This window comes from Ostrea edulis, chromosome 4 (genome assembly GCF_947568905.1).
Source record: "Ostrea edulis chromosome 4, xbOstEdul1.1, whole genome shotgun sequence".
Classification (NCBI taxonomy): Eukaryota; Metazoa; Mollusca; class Bivalvia; order Ostreida; family Ostreidae; genus Ostrea; species Ostrea edulis.
The window spans coordinates 3,281,954-3,305,355 of record NC_079167.1 but is presented as its reverse complement, the minus strand read 5'-3'; the positions used below and the strand labels follow the sequence as shown (position 1 = coordinate 3,305,355).

Genomic DNA, 23,402 nt, shown 5'->3' with positions numbered 1-23,402 from the left:
TAATCGGGTTCGGTGTTCTCTTAGCGCCATTCAGTGCCCCCCAGAAACGACCAGTTAATACAGGAGACAAAAATCCCAAACAATTTATGAAAATTGCCGAATAACATCACACAAACATATTCATTAAAGTGCATTAACATTTAAAGACATAATGAGCTGTGAAGACGAAGTATTGAAAATCGGAAAGAAGTTGGAGAAGATGATTTCAAACAACACTGCCGTGAGTATTCATGCGTGTTCAAGTTGTCTCCCGTTTCGAATGATTTAAAAAAAAAAGAAAGGGGGGGGGGGGTAATAAGCGTAATGTCTCTGTAAATCGTGTTAGAGAAGGTTTTTATTTTGACAGAGATAACTTGATGTCACATGAACAATATCGTCATTAGATCATAGATCATACTGTATGCATTTCACAGCTGTTTTAAGTTATTTCCTTAAACTGTTCATATTCAGGATCATGGAGGAGCAGATGATATGTTGAACCGATTGAAAGATATCCCAATGACCCTTTCTGTTCTGCAGGTAACGGAAATACATTTCATTGTAATTTAGCAAAAGTCATTGAAATTATATGCTGTATGGAATCGATTGCTACATTTTATTTATTTTGAGTAAATTGTTTCAATTTCTGTGTTGGAAATAGAAAACTAGAATTGGGATGACAGTAAACAACTTTAGAAAAGCGGCATCCAAGGATGAATTGGTGGCACTCTCAAAGACTCTTATCAAGAGTTGGAAAAAACTTTTGTCCAATGGTAAGAAACTGTATCTTCTGTAACAGTATCAGCAAGTGACATCAAATTACTCAAAAGAGAAGTACTTGAGCAGTTAAGAGTGGCTGTGTTAAAAGTAAATCTACAGATATAGGTCCTAAAATTCTAACTGACTCAACTCCAATGCTGTGGCTTCTAATTAATTAATGAAAATTATCATGTCTAAACCATATACAAAGAAATTCGGTGCATAAAAAGAGACATGTAACAGAGATTTGTTTTTTTTTTTTATAGGTATAATTGCACGCCACAACTGTTTTAAATTACATAAATCATCTCAAGAATGAAAGATACCAAGTTATAACCTCGCAAATCCTATCACGAAAATATTCAAGATACAATATTTTCAGAAGATGTTTCACTTCAAAGAAAAATGAAAATGAACTTTCAAAAGTAGACACATGACTCATTAGCTAATAGCAAGATTTGAGCAAATAGTTAGGATATGCAAACTTTTTTGTTAATAATATATTTGTTGATCATCAAATCATTTCAAAACTTGGTATGTTCAATTCCAATTTATGATACAAGTGAAATAAACTTAAATTTATCACAGCAATATTTAAAAACAATTTTATAGGTGGGACAGCACATATTTTAAGCGGTAGATATGCCACTGTAGGAGTTGCTTGTCTCTGATAAAAGATATTTTGAGTGCATAAGAAAAGTATGAAATATCATAAATTTTCACTTCTTTATAACGTTTTACATTTTAATGATATACATCATATTTGTGATACAGGAGAAAAAAATATCACGGAATTTTTCTTCATAAATAATATGATATGTTCATCTAAATATGCATCTTCACAAGTCGAGGGTTATTGATTCATTACCTTGCACTAACCCTTGACATCAGTCGCTATATAAAAGTTGGGCTCATCAGACCATTATGCAATCCACTATAAATAAAACATCCTATGATATCACTGCATCTTGTTATGGTGTACATGGATACAAATGACGCAATCCCTTACTGCTGTATTGATAAACATGCGCAATTGTAATATTTACACCACTAATTACATTTATTGATAGTAGATCCAGTTTGGAAACCTTTTTGCTTAAGACAATGTTGCTTAAATGATTGAAATAGCCATAACTATAGGTATCAATGCACATGTTTTTATTTGAATCTCTCACTTCGCATTGTTATGAATAGAACCGCATTCTCATTGGTTCCCACTCTTTTGTGGAAACAATCAGAACGGGCCCAACTTTTTGATAGTCACTGATGTGAAGGGTTAGTGTGAGGTAATGAATCAATAACCCTTGACTTGTGAAGATGCTAAATATGGTCATGCAAGACATCTGCTGCTTAAAGTTTTATAGGTAGGTTTGTCATCTGTTTGATGTCTGTAGATATTGGTTCCAAAATTTAGAATTTTTAAATGCATTGTCTCTTCTAAAAGATTTTATTGATCTAAATAAAAAAAAAAAATGAGGCAAGACCCAGAGATTATGAAATATGCACTTTTCAGAAAAAGAAATTTGCTGGTTTATATACAGTGTTTAATCATTATCTTTAAATCACATTTTATCATGTATTTTGAAAAGTGACACTGGTTAGTGACACATTATTAGATTGATTTATTCAATTTTGAGAAAGTTATGGCCATTTGTAATTATTTTTCATGATAATAGTAAAAACTGTATATTCTACTTCATGACAAAAGATGTACGCTGTGTGTATTGAAGATCATATATAATTTTCTTGCTTTCCATATCATGTTTATAAATATCCTAATAGCAATAAGCCATTTGGACATTGAAGGGGGGGGGGGGGGGTCTAGTTGAATTTTTAAAAATATACTTGATTTAAATAAATTTTCAGGGTAATAGATATTTGAATTTCTGATTTTTGTAGAAAATATTAACTTTAATGGTGTTACTTTGTGAAATGTAACTAGGCTGAAATATTTTACTACATTTGATTCCTGCTGTATTTCGTCATTGATAGCTGACTTTTGTCCCAAGAAATTGAATGTTTTTCTTAAATGCTTTTAAAGACACAAATAATATTTCAATTCTTTTCTTTATTCATTAGTGGAGGGCACACCATATTTCATATATTTATTGAAGAAAAGTTGTAAATTGAAAGTATCTATATATTCATTTCCATTCATTGTTGCATTTTATGCCTAAACAACCATGTATGACCCTCATGTAGAAAAGGAAGTCTCACATCCTTTCACGGTTGACTGTCACTTGTATGTTCATGAAAATAAAATAAACATTTACATGTACTAGTATATACATGTCATACTGACATTTACATGTACTACTATATTCATGTTGTACTGACATTAACATGTACCAGTATATACATGTCATACTGACATTAACATGTACCAGTATATTCATGTTGTACTGACATTTACATGAACCAGTATATACATGTTGTACTGACATTAACATGTACTACTATATTCATGTTGTACTGACATTTACATGTACCAGTATATACATGTCATACTGACATTAACATGTACCAGTATATTCATGTTGTACTGACATTTACATGAACTAGTATATACATGTTGTACTGACATTTACATGTACTACTATATTCATGTTGTACTGACATTTACATGTACCAGTATATACATGTCGTACTAACATTAACATGTACTACTGTATTCATATCGCACTGACATGTTACACAGGGTTGGAAGCTGGCTAGAACATGTAGAAGAAAACAAACCTGTTTGACTTGGACAAAACCTTGAATTCTCTTTTTAACCCTCTTTAGAAAGATGTTGATAGGTTTGTTTTTATTTCATGTTGGTCAAAGTAAAGATAAAATGATTAAATTGTTAGATTCCACACCTACAAAATCAGAGAAGAAGGAGAAAGAGAAGGAGAAACCTTCCGGATCCCCTGATCAGTCAGACAGTAATTCAGAAATGTCAGAAGCAACAGATAGCCAGAGCAGCCACGGGAAAACATTGATGAGACAGGACTCTGAGGCATCCATTACCAATGACCCAGTTAGACTCAAGTGTAGAGAGCTGCTGGCTTCGTCACTTAAATTAGATGATGACAGTAGGTTATTTCAGTAGACTTTGGGAGCATCTCTGTAAAACTTAACATGTTAATGTTGCTAGCATGTTCTTATGAATGTAATACACTGAGTCTATAAATCAATTTCATTTGTAAGAACCTTAATTTTATAAGCTTGTCAAAGATGGGGCATATTATGGTATGACATCGTACATCTGTTTGGACCTTATATGCTAAACGAACTGTAAGCTCCAGGATTTTACAACTTGGTACATTTGATCCCCTCCAAAACAAAGGTGTGGGGGGGGGGGGGGGACCAATGCAAAAGATAAAACTTAATCAGGTTTAAAATAAAAGCATATAATTCTTGCTGTCAGCTTTCTCTTTCTTTAAAGTTCAGATTAGAGTTGGAAGAGTGTGGCCTAGTTGGATTGAGCATATTTGCAATTTCCCTATCAATAACTCACATTTGTTTGAGGTTTGGAACCAAAAAATGGCCATTGAGGGGGTGCTGATTAAGTTTTATCTTTTGCATTGGTCCCCCACCTTTGTTTCGGAAGGGGCCTATCGATAAAATTAATTTGATAATTTAATATTAAAAAAATGCATGTTAAACATATAGAAAAATCTTTAGAATGGCATTTAGAATTTGTTTAATAAGTAGACAGTCACTACTGACCAAAATAATCCATCGATGCCTCACAGTCCAGCCATACTTTTATATTATTAATATGATATTGTACAATGGTGCAGTGCTTTTCCTTTGATGTTTAGCAGCTGATCAATATATATTGGATATAGTGCTGATATATTAATTATCACTGATTTATTAATACTAATAATGATATCCATCTCCTTTGCATTATTGACTAAAGTAAAACACAACTTGATAACAGATTTTTTTTTTTTACAGAATTTACATTGCAGTGAACTCTAATGAAAAAGTCAATTTTCAAATACATGGATTTTGAAAAGAAGGGATTAGAAAAAATGAATTTGAAATGTTAAAAACATAATATACCTATTCTAAACAGTGAGATTATAGTGGCATCAAAATATATCAAAGGGCAAACAATGACAATTTATTTTCATAGGGAAAAGTAATACTACCGATATGTAGAATTCAAGTTCTATATATATTTCTGCAACATTGTTAGGATTTAATGTGTGTCAATGTTTTCATTAACATTCAATGTAACGGAGAGAGAATTAATGTTTAAATTGTCGTAGACCTTGGTATGATACCAGTTTTAAGTCCCCTACTGACAAAGTCAAAGGGGACTTTAGGTTTTCACTCCATCTGTCCGTCAGTCCGGTAAATCATTTTCTTGCACTTTTTTTCTCTGTTTTTGTAGATATTCATTTGATAATTTGTACATTGCTTTGCCATAACTAGTTACAGATCAAGTTTGAATTTAATTTTGGTCCATTGATTTTTAGCTCACCCAAGCCGAAGGCTCAAGTGAGCTTTTCTGATCAAAATTTGTCCGTTGTCTGTCGGCGTCGTTGTAAACTTTTTACATTTTCATCTTCTTCTCCAGAACAACTGGGTCAATTTCAACCAAACTTGGCACAAAACATCCTTGGGTGAAGGGCTTTCAAGTTAGTTTAAATGAAGGGCCATGCCCCCTTCAAAGGGGAGATAATCACAAAAATGCAAAATTAAGGTAGGGTCATTTAAAAATATATAGGGAAAATCTTTAAATATCTTTTTTTCACGAACCACTGAGCCAGAAGAGCTAAGATTTACATGAAAGACTCCTGACATGTTGCTGATTCAAGTTTGCTCAAATCATGGCCCACGGGGGTAAGTTGGAGCCACAACAGGGGATCAAAATTTTACATAGAAATGTATAAGGAAGATCTTTAAAAATCTTCTCAAGAACCATTGGGCCAAAGAAGCTGACATTTACATAAAAGCTTTCTGACATAGTGCAAATTCAAGTTTGTGAAAATCATGGCCTCCAGGGGTAGGTTGGGGCCACAATAAGGACTAAGGTTTTACATGCCAATATTTATGGAAAGTCTTCAGATATGGGCCAAGGTGACTGAGGTGAGCGATGTGGCCCATGGGCCTCTTGTTTCACTAAGTTATGATCTGTGGACTTAGAAAAATAGCATGAATTATCAGTTTTCTGCACTTTTTTGTTGTGCTTGCAGATGTTCATTTGATGTTTGATACATTGTTTTGCTATAACAAGGTACAGAATAAGTTCAAATTTCGTTTCGGTCCATTGATCTTTCACTAAGGTATTGCCCTTGGGCTTAGATAATAGCATGAATTATTAGTTTATGGATTTTTTTGTTGTGCTTGCAGATATTCATTTGATATATGGTACATTGCTTTGCCATTACAAGATACAGATCAATTTTGAATTTTCCTGGTCTCATCTTTGTACCTGAATAGTAGTTCCAACATTCCTATCCTTGTTCCCCAATTTTCCCCTTTACCATAACCTATGTAATGAACTACAAATATTGTTTTGCAATCCAATAATTTTTGTGACTGGTTGGGGACAGTATGTAATGCTATGCAATACTCTCAGAATGCTTGTTCAGCATCAAATCTTATAAATGAAAACATTTCAGATTTATATGAAAGTTCCTGAAATCAAAATCTGGACATTTATCACTTTTGTTTTGAAGGAAATTCATGTACTGACATCAATGTTTGTAAACAGATTCGTCTCTGTGAGAGATTTTTTATAGACTGTAGTGAAAATTAACTCATCAATATGTGCGAGTCCTTTGAAATTCAAGAAACCATTGGACAAATCAGTTATATAATTGACAACTCAGTCATGTATAGGATATATCATGTAAGCATTGGGACCAACTAATAACAAAAGGTTAAGTAATATGTCACATTTATGATCTTGTGTCATTGTGTAACTAGTGTATACTCCTACTAATCAAACATTTATTGATCCTATGATTTAGTTTGAAGTATATGTTGATTTTTTTATAGGTCATATTCCGAATGCACAATGCCCTATAGAACTTGGTGGGAAAATTGAAGATGGTATCCTTGTCTGAGTCTTATTCTGCAAAACTTAACTATCTCTTACATCCTCATGTCATTTTATTGTAAATTTTAAATCATACCATGTGCATTTTGTTAATTATGCTAACTTTGGAGCAACTCCTTATTAGTTGTGTTTTTTGTTTTTTGTTTGGTACAGTGCCAAATTACCAATATACTTCTCTAAAAAAAATACAGTGCAAAAACACGGATGTGTGGGGAATTGATATGTGAGAAGTTCTGTCTTGTGTATTCTGTATGAATTATCACGAAATGTGCACAGTATAACCATGTTTTACATTCTACATAAACTTGCTGGAATGACTTCTGTGAAAAATTGTTGATTCCATCCTTAACTATCAAAGCTATATTTATGGAAATGAAAAACACAGATCAAAAATACAAAGCTCGAGTAAGAAGCAGAGTTGCCAATCTGAAAGACAAGAAAAATCCAAAATTGAAAGAAAGAGTCATTATGGGTTTAATACCTCCAGAAAATCTTGCAGTCATGTCTGCTGAGGTAAGACTTGTGTTGAACATAGGTTGTCAGCTCTTTGCATACCATTGGACATTTTGCTGGTTCATAGTTAAAGAAATAGGTGGTTTGTTGATTGATGCAATCAAAGTTATGATTCACATTACTATGCAAAATTTGATACTGGTATCTGATATCATTTTAATTGCAATATTTTTGCAGTTGATGTTTTTGTAAAGTTCAAAGGTTAATTTTTTATGGTATATTTTGTAACTGATTTGTACATTTTGTATTAAACATGTACTGTCATAGAGTAACTTATATACATATGGACAGTGATAATTGTTGTACAGAAAATAATGTACTGTCACAATTTCATTTATGTCTCTCTGTATTCTTTATAAATTGTCAGCTTGTGATGTGTGTGTTTCGTTATCATGTAATATGCTTCTATCAGTCATTGCTTCTTTCTCTGTAGGTATGCTACCCAGACCCTTGACTGGCAATAAAGTGTCTTTGACTTTTTTTATATTTCATCATTTAGGCATTTTAGCTTACATGTGTTTCATTGGTGTAAAATGCCACTGAAACTTTATGACAGATATAGTGGAAATATGTACACTGTACATTTACAGTAACCACCTTCACATCAATATGTGAACATCTTTGGCTTTTATGTTTTGCTGTCTGTTGTGTGATTGAAGGAAATGGCTAGTGATGAAATGAGAATGCTGAGAGCCAAATTCACCAAAGAATCAATCGACGACCATCAGATGGCCAGACAAGAAGGCACAGCTACAGATCTGTTCAAGTGTGGAAAATGTGGCAAGAAGAACTGTACATACAATCAGGTTAGTGTACAAATTAGTTCACTGTCAAATTACTTAGTTTTATGCAAACTTTTGGGGTTTGAGAGAAGATTAATAAAATCCTTCATTAGTATGAGTGTGGGATTGGGAAACACTGAGGGGACAAGATTTCCAGTCTGGGACGAGGCTTTGCCGAGTCCTAGACAGCGAATTTTGTCCTCTGGTGAAATTTCCCGATCCCAAAGTAAATGATGAATTATTTTTCTCACAATTTATATACTGTTTAGTGCAATAATTCAAGAGCTTTGAGAAGATTTGAAGTCATGAAAATCATTATTTGAATTTAAATGCAAGAAATTAATTAGATGGTCAGAAAGAGTATACCCAAAAATGATTTACACTTTATGTGTAAACTAAAAAACCCAAAGTTGCCCCACAGAAAGCTATATCAAATCAAAGTTTAAAGAAAACAATACAAAATATTTTACTTCTACATGTAACGTAAATCATAGAAAATACATGATGTCATAATCTTTGATATCGTAGCAGTGTAAAACAGAAAAATCTCACATGGCTGTCTCACACAGGAATATAAAATCTTTCATTAGTATAAGTGTGGGATAGGGAAATTCCACCAAGGGGACAAGATTCACAGTCTAGGACAAGGTTTTGCCAAGTCCTAGACAGCGAATCTTGTTCCAGAGGTGGAATTTCCCTATCCCACATGAGCAAATCATGAAGGATTATTTTTCTCACATTTTACCCACAGTTTAGTGCATAGATTCAGGAGCTTTGAGAAAATTCAAAATCCTCAGTTAAACTTCAATGCAAAAACTAATTAGACAGGTAGAAAGAGCATACCTGATAATGGTTTGCACTATAAGTGTAGGCTAAAAATTCCAAGGTTGTCCATCAGAAAGCTATATCACCGTGAAATTTAAGGAAAAGAATACAAAATATTTTACTTCACCGTGTAACATAAATTATAGAAAATATATGACATCACAATCAAATGACGTCGCAGTAGTGTGAGACCGAAAAATCTCACATGGGTAAAGTCGATCTCAAACTGGAGATAATATGAGAAATGTTGGTCTCAAACAGGTGATAATATGAGAAAATGTTATCATAAGGTTTCTTGATTTCATATTTTAAAAGTTGTCATTATTTGTTTAGTTCACTTTCTTCATTGTGGGTATCTTCATGCAATACAAACAACAAAAAACAGACTCTGATGATACAGTGCATGGAACATTTTCAAATAGAATTTCTTACAAAAAGAGTGTTAAAATGGGTTTCACTAGACTGTTGCATGTATAAAACAAGTTTTAGGAAAATTCTTTTAAAGACTCTTCTCAAGAACCACAGGGTTACAATTCGTAAAGTAAATATATAGACATCTTCATGTGGTGTAGATTTGAGTTTGTTCTCACCCCATGGTCGAGCCACATGATTAGTTTTACATTGGAATATGATTAGTACATGTTTATGAAAATTCTGTTATGAAGTTTATCCCTAGAACCATAAGGGTAAAGCAAGTGAAAATAATAAGCAAGCATCCTTATGAACTGTAGATTCATGTTTGTTCAAGCCATAACTTCTGGGATCAGGATAGGATCACAGAAGGTGTTCAGAATTTTACAGAAGAATATATTGGAAAATGCTTGATAATATATCTTCTCAAGAACCACTCGGGTACAAGATGTCAAATAAATATGTAAGCATCCCCTTGTATAGTTTAGATTCAAATTCATTCACACTCCCCAAGGGTCAGGGCGGGGCCGCAGTAGTGGTTACAAAGGAAAATTCTTTAACATATTTCTTCCTGAGAATTACAGTGGTACAAATGCAATCATCCTTGCGTAGTACAGATTTGAGTTTGTTCATTCCCTGACCCAGGGCCATGTTGGGTACATGAAGGGTTCTTAAATTTTGCTCATCTTTAAACAGGACATATTATGGTACAGCAATGTCTGTACATCTGTCCGTCTGTTTGGGGTTTTCTGTTTCTTATTTTCATTTCTCTGTCACATACCAAGCTGAAACTTACTAGGTAGCATCACTGTACGTCGTCCCATGGGGATCCAGGTTAGAATAGGTCTTCAGTACCCCTTGTTTGTCATGAGAGGTGACTAAATGGGGCGGTACTTCGGATGAGACCGCAAAAACCGATTCCCCGTGACACAGCAGGTGTGGCATGAAAAAGATCCCTCCCTGCTCAAAGGCCGAAAGTGTCGAGCATAGGCCTAAAATTTGCAGCCCTTCACCGGCAATGGTAATGTCTCTATACGAGTGAAAAATTCTCGAAAGGGACGTTATATGAAATCAATCAATCTATCTTTGTGGATCACTCTAGATTGGTCTATTTCAACTTCTCTTGGAAGAGTTTTGCCCCTTTATTTTAAAATTAATGTTATACGGATTTTATTGATACTAAATTGAAATTAAATATTTAAAAAGTGTTTAATTTGTCCGGTTAACTCCTCCCACAGTTGCAAAATCCTTGCCGCATGCACATCTTCAATACCTATACATACACTCTCTAAAATAAGGTCCTCACTTGATAGACAGACAAATCATGAAGATGTACTCTCTATGTAATATTTCCTCTAAACATAGTTCAACGTGTAATTTTCTCAAAAATTGTTGAAAATCAAATTCAAAATTTCATATCCCAAGGGTATCATGAAAAATGTTGTATCGCGATATATCACACAATTTTTAGTTCACCTGAGTAAACTCAGGTGACCTATTGCAATCGGTTGTCATCTGTCGTCGTGCGTTAACAATTGAACATTTTTAACTTATTCTTGATAACTACCAGTCCAGTTCTTTTCAAATTTGGTATTAAGCATCTTTGGGACAAGGGGGACATAAATTGTAAATTTCAGGTCTCCAGCACCCCTGGGGTCTTAGGGGCGGGGCAAAAACTGCCCAAAATTGACCAATTTTCAAAAATCTTCTTCTCAAGAACTGCACATGTGTAAGAAAAACTAAATGCATGGTGATAGAGAGCAGGAAGGCCTCTACCAAAATTGTAAATTTCATGATCCCCGGGGTAGGGGTTCTGACCCCAGGGTGGGGCCAAACTATGGTATATAGTGTTTATGTGTAAAACACTTAAATAACATCTTCTTAGTGCTGTTGATACTAAATTGAAAGTAAATAGATATTTAGAAAGAGCAGGTAGTCCTTTACCAAAATTGTAAATTTGATGATCAAAGGGGTAGGGGTTTTGGTATCGGGGTGGGGCCAAAATGGTCAGTTATTAAATGTGTGAACAATAGACATTTTTAACTTATTGATAACTATCATTCCAATTCTTTTCATATTTCGTATGAAGCATCTTTGTAACAAGGGGGACATAAATTGTTAATTTCAGGATTCCTGCACCCCTGGGGCCTTAGGGGTGGGGCAAAAACTGTCCAAAATTGACCAATTTTCAAAAATCTTCTTCTCAAGAACCGCACATGTGTAAGAAAAAACTAAATGCATGGTGATGGAGAGCAGGAAGGCCCCTACCAAAATTGTAAATTTCATGATCCCCAGAGTAAGGGTTCTGACTCCAGGGTGGGGCCAAACTTAGTATATAGTATGTATGTGTAAGTTTGCTGATACTGTATAAAATCTAAATGCATACTTAGGAATAGCAGAAAAGGATGTACAAAAAATGGTGAATTTCAATCAAAACCCAGGGTTAGGACTTTAGGATGAGTCCAAATTAGTCATATCTTTTGATGTTTTAATGTTAATACACCTATTATTTAAAGCCTTTCATCAGTGTATGCACTTTTGAAGGCAGTGAAGTTTTAAGAACACATCTTGTTTTATACTGTTGCTGAACATTAGAATTTAGCTTAGATATTCAGAACAGGAATTTTTTTCTAGATTTCATAGCCCATGGAAGTAGTGATACTTTTTCACTAGTATTCAGGTGACCGATAAGGCCTGTGGGCCTCTTCTTTCACAATATCATGATAATATCGTGATATTTTAGGACATTCTGTTTTTCCTTAAGGTAAGGTTTACGACATTTTGACATGTAGCGAACAAAGTCGTGTTGCATATCAATATGTTCAGTAGGAATTTATCTTTTAAAAATTGACTTTTTAAAAAAAATTGCCCTTGTTGTTTTTTAAACAGGTGGGCTTATTTTTGTGATCTTTGTACAAAAGGGAATACTAGTGGTATAAAAACTACACGAGGCAAACTTATGGTGTAAAAAGCTGGTAGAATTTTAAAAAAGAGTATTATCTATAAGATTATACTAATTGATAGAAAAATGTTATTTTAAAACTTTAAAAAATAGCACTTTTTATATCTTGAATAAAATTTAAATTGGTTGCCATGGCAACAAAAAATGTATATTGAGCAGCTTTACGAGGTCTACGTCAGAAAAAAATTACTTTAAACATAATATTTGGACCATAAATATTTAAGAAAGTATACAGAATTACTACCCACTGGGTTTGTTTCCATGGTAACAGATTAAAAAGAATTATTTCATTTATGCGATTTGTCACTTTGTTTTATAATTGTGTAACCTTTGAAGAGTGCATTGAGCATTTTCATGAATAAGATACAAACCCAGCCCAAAAATGATATTTATATTTATTTGTCAAGTTTTGGAGTATCACATTTATTAGAAATTAAGATGTTGAGTTTTGTTTTGTTTTTTTCTAAATTCAATACAATATTTTCAATATCCCGGCAGGTTTTTCATGGTACTGCTTTGTCATTTATTTCGTGTTACATTAGCCTGAACCTGTCTTATATACTACATCTTTGAAATAATTTCCCTCTCCTTGTTCCATTGCTTGATGTTTGTTTACATAGTTGAACATACAATGTGACAATATAAAACCTGGTCAGTGGTGGATCTAGGGGGGGGGGGGGGTGTAATGTAAAGTTAGTAAAAATTACTAATAAATCTGTTTTATGTCGACGTTATGCAAATGTTCCTCAGACAAAATTAAGACTAATTTAAGATGTATTAGAGAAGACCCCCTTTTTTATTCTTACATGATCATATCAGTCGCATTTTCTACATTTCAAAGTTCATGCAATAAATCGCTCTATCAGCACAAGTAGATGTCATAGCATTGAAATATGAAGTGCATGTAATTAGAGAGCATTGTCAGGTTTATTTTTTTAAAAATGCTTGTGAATGTCATAAAAATTCCTAGCTTCATTAATGTCAAACCTTGTCTTTGAGGATACTGTTCACAAACAATGATTGATTATAACAGCATCAAAATAAATCCTACTTTCCCTAGCAAGATTCGCAGAGATTACATGGTCACAATATAATTTTAATGAAAATTAACCGTAGCGCATACTACATATATATATATATATATATATATATATATATATATATATATAAAATTGTAGACTTTTATAATATCAAAGAAAATAATTTATAAATGATCATTAATTGAGAAACATTATCATTATTTTATCATAGAGGGTTACACATATGCCGCTTGACACTTGACAGCGGTAGTAGATAACAAGTAAATATTATGACATTTTCCCTCGATTCAACTATGATGTGACACATTTTTTCATTATGACGTCATAAAACGTGAAGTGCACTGAGGTATATCAAGAGTTATCTCCTTGTTGTTGCAAACCTTACCTTAAAGGCCAAGGTTTTCGACCGGTCGGTTTTCCTCGGGTAAGTTAAGTGCGGGATGGAGCTAATTTACGGCAGGTGTGAAGCCCCGAGCCCGAGGAAACCCTGCTAGCTTGTGTATACCGTCCCAACTACACAGGATGTTATCTGTGTTACCTGCATACCTGTACGTTTTTGTAAGATTGAAAAATTCATGGTAGTCATTTTTCTTGTGCAAGTTAATTGAAACGTTTATAATTAAATCTAATGAACATGTAAAAATTAAACCTCGATAAATTTATCTTATATAAATGAGCACGTTAGCCATTGAAAAAATTCGCAGAATATTCTTTATTCTAAGTTTTCTTGTATCCATTTGACTGCCTCCGCCAGATACCCGGTATCTGACAATGAACTACCAAACATACAGTTTCCGACGGGAGTTCCTGCGTACTGCGGTAGATTTTCTGGCTATGTACAGCTGATGTACCGATCATCGTCCCACGCCCTGTGATGACTACATGTATATATTCCAAAACTGCTCAGAGAGTTTTACTCATTTTGAATTAGTTTTTCTGGATGGCACACCAGAATTCTCTGGTTACCAAAGTTGTCTGTGTGGCTCGTCCATAACGCATGGTCTACAAAAACAGTCAGGACATTCGGATTTTCCGACAGTTCCTTCGATAACTGGATCCCAATACCAACCATCATACGCAAGAAAGAGCCCTTATAGCGGCTAATAGTTGACAGTTACATTAATTTAAGGTATTCCATGTATAATGAACGGATAATGAACAATTTTGAAGGATTTAGATCAACAGAAAAGTTTATTGTTAAATAATGATGAAAGTGAAGCAGATGAAATTCACATGACTGGTAAATGATTAGAAGCTGGCCTTTTTGCACTTAAGACTTTTTGGAAGAGTTGTCTGCCCTTTGTAAAAATAAGAAAAATCCAATTTTCTAAAAATGTGTGTGGTCAATGATTAATTTTATTTCATATTTTCATGAAAAGAACGTGTATGTAACTTTTTACCAAGAGACAATTATGAAAACATAATTTGTTTTTAAAATATTGTAATAAAACATGCTTTTCCCATATACTTCAATGTTAAATTCTAGGTGAAATAAATCAGGCAGTAAACAAAATTTTGAAAATTTCTATGGTGGATTATTTTTATTTGATGAACCCTTCAAAATGATACCATAATTACAAATATTCCACCATCCATTTATTAGATATGAAATACGGTCATTATACATTGAATACCTTAATTAAATTTAGATGTTAGATCCGCTCGCGTACTCGCATACATATGTATGCAAATACGCAACCGGATCTAACATCTAATTTGAATTAGATTGCAGTTACATGTACGTTTGTCACCATGTTTCGAGGGAAAATTACGCTTATAAATTTTTAAATGAATGTAAACAAAATTTCATTAAAGTACAATGTATTTACTCATAATTAATCTGTTCAATCTGATTAAAACCAGATCCTGAGATACGCTCCCAATCGCTCCACTAGGATCTGACGTAACCCCATAGGGGGTCATGTCTGCATGACCTTTCGCTTGGAATATTCATGAGAACTATCAGCCAGTCAGATTGCGGCATACAGACAATGATGGCTATTTAGGCGGTTCCTGGCAATTCGTAAACAAATTGCTGTAATCTCTCTCCCACGAAATTTATTCCACACTGTAAATTTGTATATTCTCGCATAACGAATTTTAAACTTTCGCAATAATGGTTAATCTATTCCGTTCATTCAAACAACAAAACGTACGAAATGAAATATACCCAAATTAAATTAATTGTGAATTCAGATTTATGTATGCAAGGTATGAATAGGGACGGGTACGAATTGAATAGTTTTCAAGATGGATTACTTAAATAACGTGAGGAATATAACGCCAGTCGACGTAAACGGTGCATTGTGACGTCGCATCTAGCTGCGATATGTTTTCTTTCAAACCAAACAATCGCAGCCATTTTCCTTGAATTGTGAACTCCATCGGGATTTTTTAGCGTTTGAATGAAAGAAAACCTGTAGAGAAAACAGACCTTGTTTAAATCACATGTTTTGACAGGTGTGCAGTCGTCTGTCAAACGCGCAGCCATTTTTTTATTGCATCTCTAACGTAAATAATGACTCAAAGGTTCATGGGAGAAAAATTATCGTTGGTAGAAATCGACGGGGTCAATTTGATTGACTTAACGAAAGGTCATGCGGACGTGACCCTATATGGGGTTACGTCAGATCCTAGTGTAGCAATCTAAGTGAGCGGATCTCAGGATCTGGTTTTAATCAGATTGTAATCTGTTTAGCATAAAATCGATGTCCGTGTAAATTATATTCTAACAATCCATAATAATTATCAATCGTACCCATTCCTAAGCATAATCTACTACATTCTATTATAATTGATGTAATTGTATGCAAAATTTACTACTATTATTGTATGACTATCTCTACATGAAAATTCCCTCTCCAGTTAAATTACGCGGTAAGCATCAAAAGACTGCACGGGCGTCTCGATCGCCAGATAAGATAGATAAGGTATACACAAAGACTAGTAACTAGATGTCCATCAATTTCTAGCATCCAATGTGAAGCTCAATTTCTCCTGATTGACAAGGGTTCACAGGCCAGGTAAATTTGAAGGCGGTGCTTATTTTCTCGGTCTTTAATTCTCTTGTTATTTACATTAATGCCAAATTCAGTTTATTTTAAACATTTATTTTGTTAAAGTAACTGTCATAAAACAAATAACAAAAATTCAGATCAAATAATAATCAAATGGCTCACATTTGTCATTTGAAAGACTTTTTTGATTTTGCTGATAGTGTATAAAACTAAATGCATATTAAGAAAAATCTGAAAAGGATGTACATGTACCAAAATTGCGAATTTCACAACCCCAGGGTTCTGACTCTAGGTTGAATCCAAAATAGTCATATACTTCTTTAATTTTGCTGATTCTGTATCAAATCAAATTCATATTTAGGAAAAGCAGAAAGGGATGTACCTAAATTGTGAATTTTGCAACCCCAAGGTTCAGACTTTAGGGCAGGTCCAAAGTAGTCATATAGTGTTAATATAACATATAATATATAAAGTCTTTCATCAGTATGGGCATTTTCAGGAGCATTGTGTTTCAAGAACATGGCTTGTTTTTATCCTGCTGCTGAATATTGGAATTCAGCTTAGATATGCAGAACAGGGAATGTCTTATAGACTTGGGGATAGTGATACTTTTAACTGATACCCAGGTGACTGATAAGACCTGTGGGCCTCTTGTTACTAGCCCAATGAATTCTTTAGTAGCCCAGAAAATAGACAAAGTTTCAATATCAATGTTGCATTATTTTATTCTGTTCAATTTTCACAGTGTTTTCCTCTTCTCCTCATAATTCTCGTGCTTACTTTGTGTTTTTCTGCTTTTAAGCACCATAATTACTTGGTAAATGAAGAAAAGTTAACTCAAACATACTTCATTTCAATATAACTTTTCTATTCAGAATAGTCTATTGTTTGCTCACCTGAGCTGAAAGCTCAAGTGAGCTTTTCTGATCACCTGTTGTCCATCGTCTGTCCGTCTGTCTGTAAACTTTTTACATTTTCAACTTCTTCTCCAGAACCACTGGGCCAATTTCAACCAAACTTGACCAAAAGCATCCTTGGGTGAAGGGCTTTCAGGTTTGTTCAAATGAAGGGTCATGTCCCTTTCAAAGGAGAGATAATCACAAAAATGCAAAAATAGGGTGGGGTCATTTAAAAATCTTCTCAAGAACCACTGGGCCAGAAAAGCTGAAATTTACATAAAAGCTTCCTGACATAGTGCAGATTCATGTTTGTTCAAATCATGGCCCCCTGGGGTTAGATGGGGCCACAATAGGAGATCAAAGTTTTACATGCAAATATATAGGGAAAATCTTTAAAAATCTTCTCAAGAACCACTGAGCCAGAAAAACTGATATCTACATGAAAGCTTTCTGACATATTTAAGATTTAAGGTTGTATAAATCATGGCCCCTGGGGGTAGGATGAGGCCACAATAGGGGATCAAAGTTTTGCATACAAATATATAGGGAAAATCTTTAAAAATATTCTTCTCAAAAACTATTGGGCCAGGAAAGTTGAAATTTACATGAAAGCTTCCTGAGATAATGCAGATTCAAGTTTATTAAAATCATGGCCTGCGGGGGTAAGATGAGGCGACAATAGGGGATCAATTTTTACATACAGTTATATAGGGAAAATCATTAAAAATCTTCTGAAAAATCACTGGGCGAGAAAAGTTTACATTCACATGAAACATTCCTGACCTAGTCCAAATTCAATTTTGAAAAAATCATGGCCCTTGCGAGTACAATAGGGATAAAAGTTTTACATGCTAATATATAGGAAAAATCTTTAAATATGAGCCAAGGTGACTCAGGTGAGCAATGTGGCCCATGGGCCTCTTGTAATTTTTGACCTTGGAGTTTGACTTACTTTAAAGAAAACTTAACCTATTCAATATCTCCTGAACTATTTAAGGTAGCAATTCGAAAAAATTCGTATAAAGATTCATTATGGTTAGGTCCTTCATTCCATGCATATGATCTTCGATCTTGTGATCTTGACCTTGGAGTTTAACCTAAATTTCAAAACTTTAACCTACTCTCAACTGTTAGATAGTGAGCAATAGGGTTCTCTTATGTCATATATAGATTCTTTACGACAAAGCCTTTTTTTTTGGTATCAAAGTTACTAACCTTGGGAGTTTAACCTACTTTTAAGAAAATGTAACCTATTAGATATCTCTTGAACTATGAAGGGTAGGGATCTCATATATTGGTTATAGATTCTTCATGGCAAGACTTTTTATGTGATACCATAGTGTTTGACCGATTGACCTTGACCTTGATGTTTTACCTACTTTTAAGAAAACCCTTGCATATTCAATATCTCCTGAATTACTTCAGGTAGAACTTTCATGTCTTGTGTATAATTTTCTTATTCAAAATTCGACGTCCTTTCATTTCATACCATGATCTTGTAACCTTGGAGTTTGACTTACTTTTTAGCTCACCTCAGCTGAAAGCTCAAGTGAGCTTTTCTCATCGCCTGTTGTTCGTTTTCTGTCCGTCCGTCTGTAAATTTTTCACATTTTCGACTTCTTCTCCAGAACCACTGAGTCAATTTCAACAAAACTTTGCCAAAAGCATCATTGGGTGAAGGGCTTTCAAGTTTCAAGTTCAAATCATGGTCCCCGAGGGTAGATGGGGCCACAATAGGGATCAAAGTTTTACATGCGAATATATAGAGAAAATCTTTAAATATGGGTCAAGGTGATGCAAGTGAGTGATTTGGCCCATGGGCCTCTTGTTAAAAATTGTAACCTTCTGAATATTTCCTGAAATTTCTAAGGAGGGGCTTTCATCATTTGTGTATAGATTCTTTATGGCAAGACCTTGTGATACCTTGGTGTTTGATCTTGTGACCTTGACCTTGGAGTATGGCCTAATTTTAAGAAATCTGAACTATTCATATTTTGTATGTAGGTTTCTTATGGCAAGACATTTCATTTCATACCATGATCTATGTGACCTTGACCCTTTCCTACAACAGCAAGGTCATATTTGTGTTGAGGCATCCCCATGGTGTGGGAATTCATGTGATTGTATTTGTCCTATTGAGCCCTATAAGCACCCCCTGGGACTTTTTTCAACTCTCAAAAATTAAGGCCTAAGATAGTATTCTTTATGAGAGTGCTACACCTCATAATTGTTATTGGTGATTTTAATTGTCTGTTTGTTCATTTAGCTAACTGAGTTACATTTCATAATAAAGCTTATGATGTAATAAAGCCTCTGCAGGCAACACTTGACATGTTATAAAACAGCTGAAACAATTACAATCAGTCACAAAGAGTATTGATTCTGATAAAATTATCTAAAATATCTAGCATGTTTTTATTTTATATTTTAGCTACAGACAAGAAGTTCTGATGAACCTATGACAACATTTGTTTTCTGTTTGGAGTGTGGTAACAGATGGAAGGTATGCTTTGTAAAGTTTACCTTCAAGCCTTTTGAGATTTTTGTGGTAAATGGAAAATTAGAAAAATGAACAATGATTTTAAACTTCACTATTCCTTGTATATGAAGATAAAGGTAGTATTAACTTGTCTTTCAAATTGGGTAGTTGTTTTTTGTTTTTGTTTTTCAGTTCTGCTAATGTGAAGAAATAAAGTCTCTTCATGGGACAAGAATATGAAGCAGGCCATGGTTTTCAGCCATTACGATCTACCATTGTTAAAAATGATGCTGTTTCAGATTCGGAATTCTCCTACCGTTTTCCTCATATGTAAATTAAACATACACATTTATCATTTTGTATATAATTCATTTTCTCAAGTTCTCATGTGAAATCGCCATCATTCAGATTCTCGCTTCTTTTATACCAGCATGTCAGAATTAGTGGTAAATTATTGTGTGAACGCTGGCCATAAAAACATTGAAAATTGGTTTAAATGCATAAAATAACAAGTGTATAAATATTTTACTGAAACTTTGAAATTTTGAATGTAGTACTGTACTCATTCAGAAGTCTTGCTTCCCTTCGTGTGCTAGTTTCTACAAGCATTTTTGGAAGGTAAAAGTTTGGTTTTACCTTTTTAAATTATTTAGCTTTTAACCTCTTACCATAGATTTGATGACTTTCCAATTGATCTTCATTATTGCATATTGACTTATAAAGAGAAGATTACAATGTTTACCAAGTCTAGTAACTTTTCAAAGAATTTGTTTACTATACTGGTTATTGCAGCATTTAGATTGGAATTTACTGAAAAGTTTCGGTCATTAGTCGTAGGGAAGCATGTTATTGAATGATAACAAACTACCTTCTGTCATAGTGAATCCTCTGTAGATTTTATGTGACGGAGGTACAGACACCATTGTGATACCGAGAATGGTGAATATTTTCCTGCATATTTATTAGTCTCTCTGGGTTTTGTTTTGTTTTTTTTACTTTTTTTTATATTAAACTTGATAAATGATGTAGTTGTATTTCTGTGTAACATTTGTGACAATAAGGCAAGTTTGTCTTGTCGTTGAAACACAAACTATTTCTCCTGTCTTTAAGTATGGGGCAAACTAGAATTTTATAATGGAGACTTTATTCCAAATTGTTGGTGTGTGTACTTTTGTAAAAATTTACCCTGTACATGCAAAGGATGTTTAACTGATGTTTAACGTATAATGATGTTGCCAGATGACTTGTTACTAATAAAGAAGTGTCAGAATGAAAGCAATCAGAAGTCATAGTTCCCTCTGTACAGACAGCATTGTAAGCAGAATATAAGGGCTTTAAAACTCTTGGATGTTTTGTGCAGACATCCAAATGACCTTGATTGAGAATTATATCATCAAATGGATAACAATTTCACGCCGTTTTTGGTCATCAGCTTAAAATGGCTACTTCTCATGCAGTGTCCCCTTCAGAAAATGCTGGATATGTTAAGAGATTTTGTTTTCCCAAAGCTTCACTCTGTTTTTAGGAACAAGAGGCTCATGAGTCATTAATTAATGGTCACTCTGTTTTTAGGAACAAGAGGCCCATGGGTCATTAATTAATGGTCACTCTGTTTTTAGGAACAAGAGGCTCATGAGTCATTAATTAATGGTCACTCTGTTTTTAGGAACAAGAGGCTCATGAGTCATTAATTAATGGTCACTCTGTTTTTAGGAACAAGAGGCTCATGGGTCATTAATTAATGGTCACTCTGTTTTTAGGAACAAGAGGCTCATGGGTCATTAATTAATGGTCACTCTGTTTTTAGGAACAAGAGGCCCATGGGTCATTAATTAATGGTCACTCTGTTTTTAGGAACAAGAGGCTCATGAGTCATTAATTAATGGTCACTCTGTTTTTAGGAACAAGAGGCTCCTGAGTCATTAATTAATGGTCACTCTGTTTTTAGGAACAAGAGGCTCATGAGTCATTAATTAATGGTCACTCTGTTTTTAGGAACAAGAGGCTCATGGGTCATTAATTAATGGTCACTCTGTTTTTTAGGAACAAGAGGCCCATGGGTCATTAATTAATGGTCACTCTGTTTTTAGGAACAAGAGGCTCATGAGTCATTAATTAATGGTCACTCTGTTTTTAGGAACAAGAGGCCCATGGGTCATTAATTAATGGTCACTCTGTTTTTAGGAACAAGAGGCTCATGGGTCATTAATTAATGGTCACTCTGTTTTTAGGAACAAGAGGCTCATGAGTCATTAATTAATGGTCACTCTGTTTTTAGGAACAAGAGGCTCATGAGTCATTAATTAATGGTCACCTAAGTAGCATGCCACAACTCTTCAATAGACAGCTCAATAACACAAAGTCTTCATTATACATGTATATTTTTTTTAACAAGAGTACCGCAAACAGTACAATATACGCCCGTCGGACAGTGAAATTCAACCTGGAAGCATATTGTGCACTCTGAATTGATACAACACACTTTCTGAATAGAAAAGCCTTAAAGTTGGTCATGGTGCACCAATCCATCTGATATGTGAACTGATTATGTATTAAATTTTCACTGAGTGAGGTTGTGACAAAATGTTGGTGCAATATCTATCTATGATGACAAAAAGTCAAGGAAACCATTTGATCTACTTTTAGCCCTAAAGTAGGTTATGATGCACCAATTAAGTTGAAATGTGAACTGATTATGTATTTCTCTAAAAGGGAGGTTGTGACTAAATTTCAGAGCAATACCTGTGACCATACCAAAAAGAATCTGAAAAACTGTTTGACCTACTTCTACCCCTAAAGTGAAATGTTAACTGCACTTGTCTTCCTCCGAGAGGAAGCCTTTGACTAAATATCGGGGCAATATCTGTATCCATAATGAAAAAAAGTCCGGAAAACTGTTTGACCTACTTTTAGTCCTAATGTAGGTCATGGACGGACGGACCAATCCAGCTGAAATGCTAACTGAACTTGTATTCCTCTGAAAGGAAGCTTATGTGTAAATTTCAGGGCAATATCTGTAACGAAAAAAAGTCCGGAAAACTATTTGACCTACTTATAGCCCTAAAGTAGGTCAAGGATGAACCAATCCAGCTGAAATGCAAACTCAGTCTTACAATTCTTGAGGGAGATATTGTGACCAAATTTCAAAGTTGTACATGCATCCGTAACGGAAAAAAGTCCGGAAAACATGAACCTGGATAGACAACCAGCCAGCCGGACGGACGCGCAGACAGCCGGACGGACGCGCAGACAGCCGGACGGATGCGCAGACAGCCGGACGGACGCGCAGACAGCAATGTCTAATGACGGGCGTATAAAAATGAATTTTTCTTAGCTTTCCATATTCAATTTTTCTAAATGTCCAAGAGTAAAAGAGCATTTTAAAAATTCTTATACTGTATTTACACTACATGATTTGTGGATGATTTTATTAGATAAAAAGAATATTGTCACTCATTTACTTGGAGTCTGAACTCCTGATACAGGGGTAGGAAAATTAACAATTGTGGTAAGATCTAAATGGTCTTTATAACCTAACCCCCTGTGGTGTCTGGGTAGCATAGTGGTTGATGCACTTGCTTCTCACTGCTGCGACCCAAGTTCGATCCCAAGGATCAGTAGTGGTTGTATGCGAGAGGGTATTGTGGTCGCCCATTCGGACACGTGGCTTTC

At 34.4% G+C, this 23,402-nt stretch overlaps 1 protein-coding gene across 1 annotated transcript; it reads left to right on the top strand.

The window, feature by feature from the left end:
- The first annotated feature begins 9 nt into the window (after positions 1-9).
- Positions 10-21,009, top strand: LOC125671282 (transcription elongation factor A protein 1-like). The gene is made up of 9 exons (XM_048906855.2): positions 10-220; positions 451-519; positions 641-752; positions 3,591-3,815; positions 6,742-6,795; positions 7,161-7,315; positions 7,975-8,121; positions 19,683-19,754; positions 19,923-21,009. The coding sequence occupies exons 1-9, from the start codon at positions 152-154 to the stop codon at positions 19,929-19,931; spliced, it is 912 nt and encodes a 303-aa protein (XP_048762812.1). The 5' UTR covers positions 10-151; the 3' UTR covers positions 19,932-21,009.
- Positions 21,010-23,402: the final 2,393 nt, after the last annotated feature.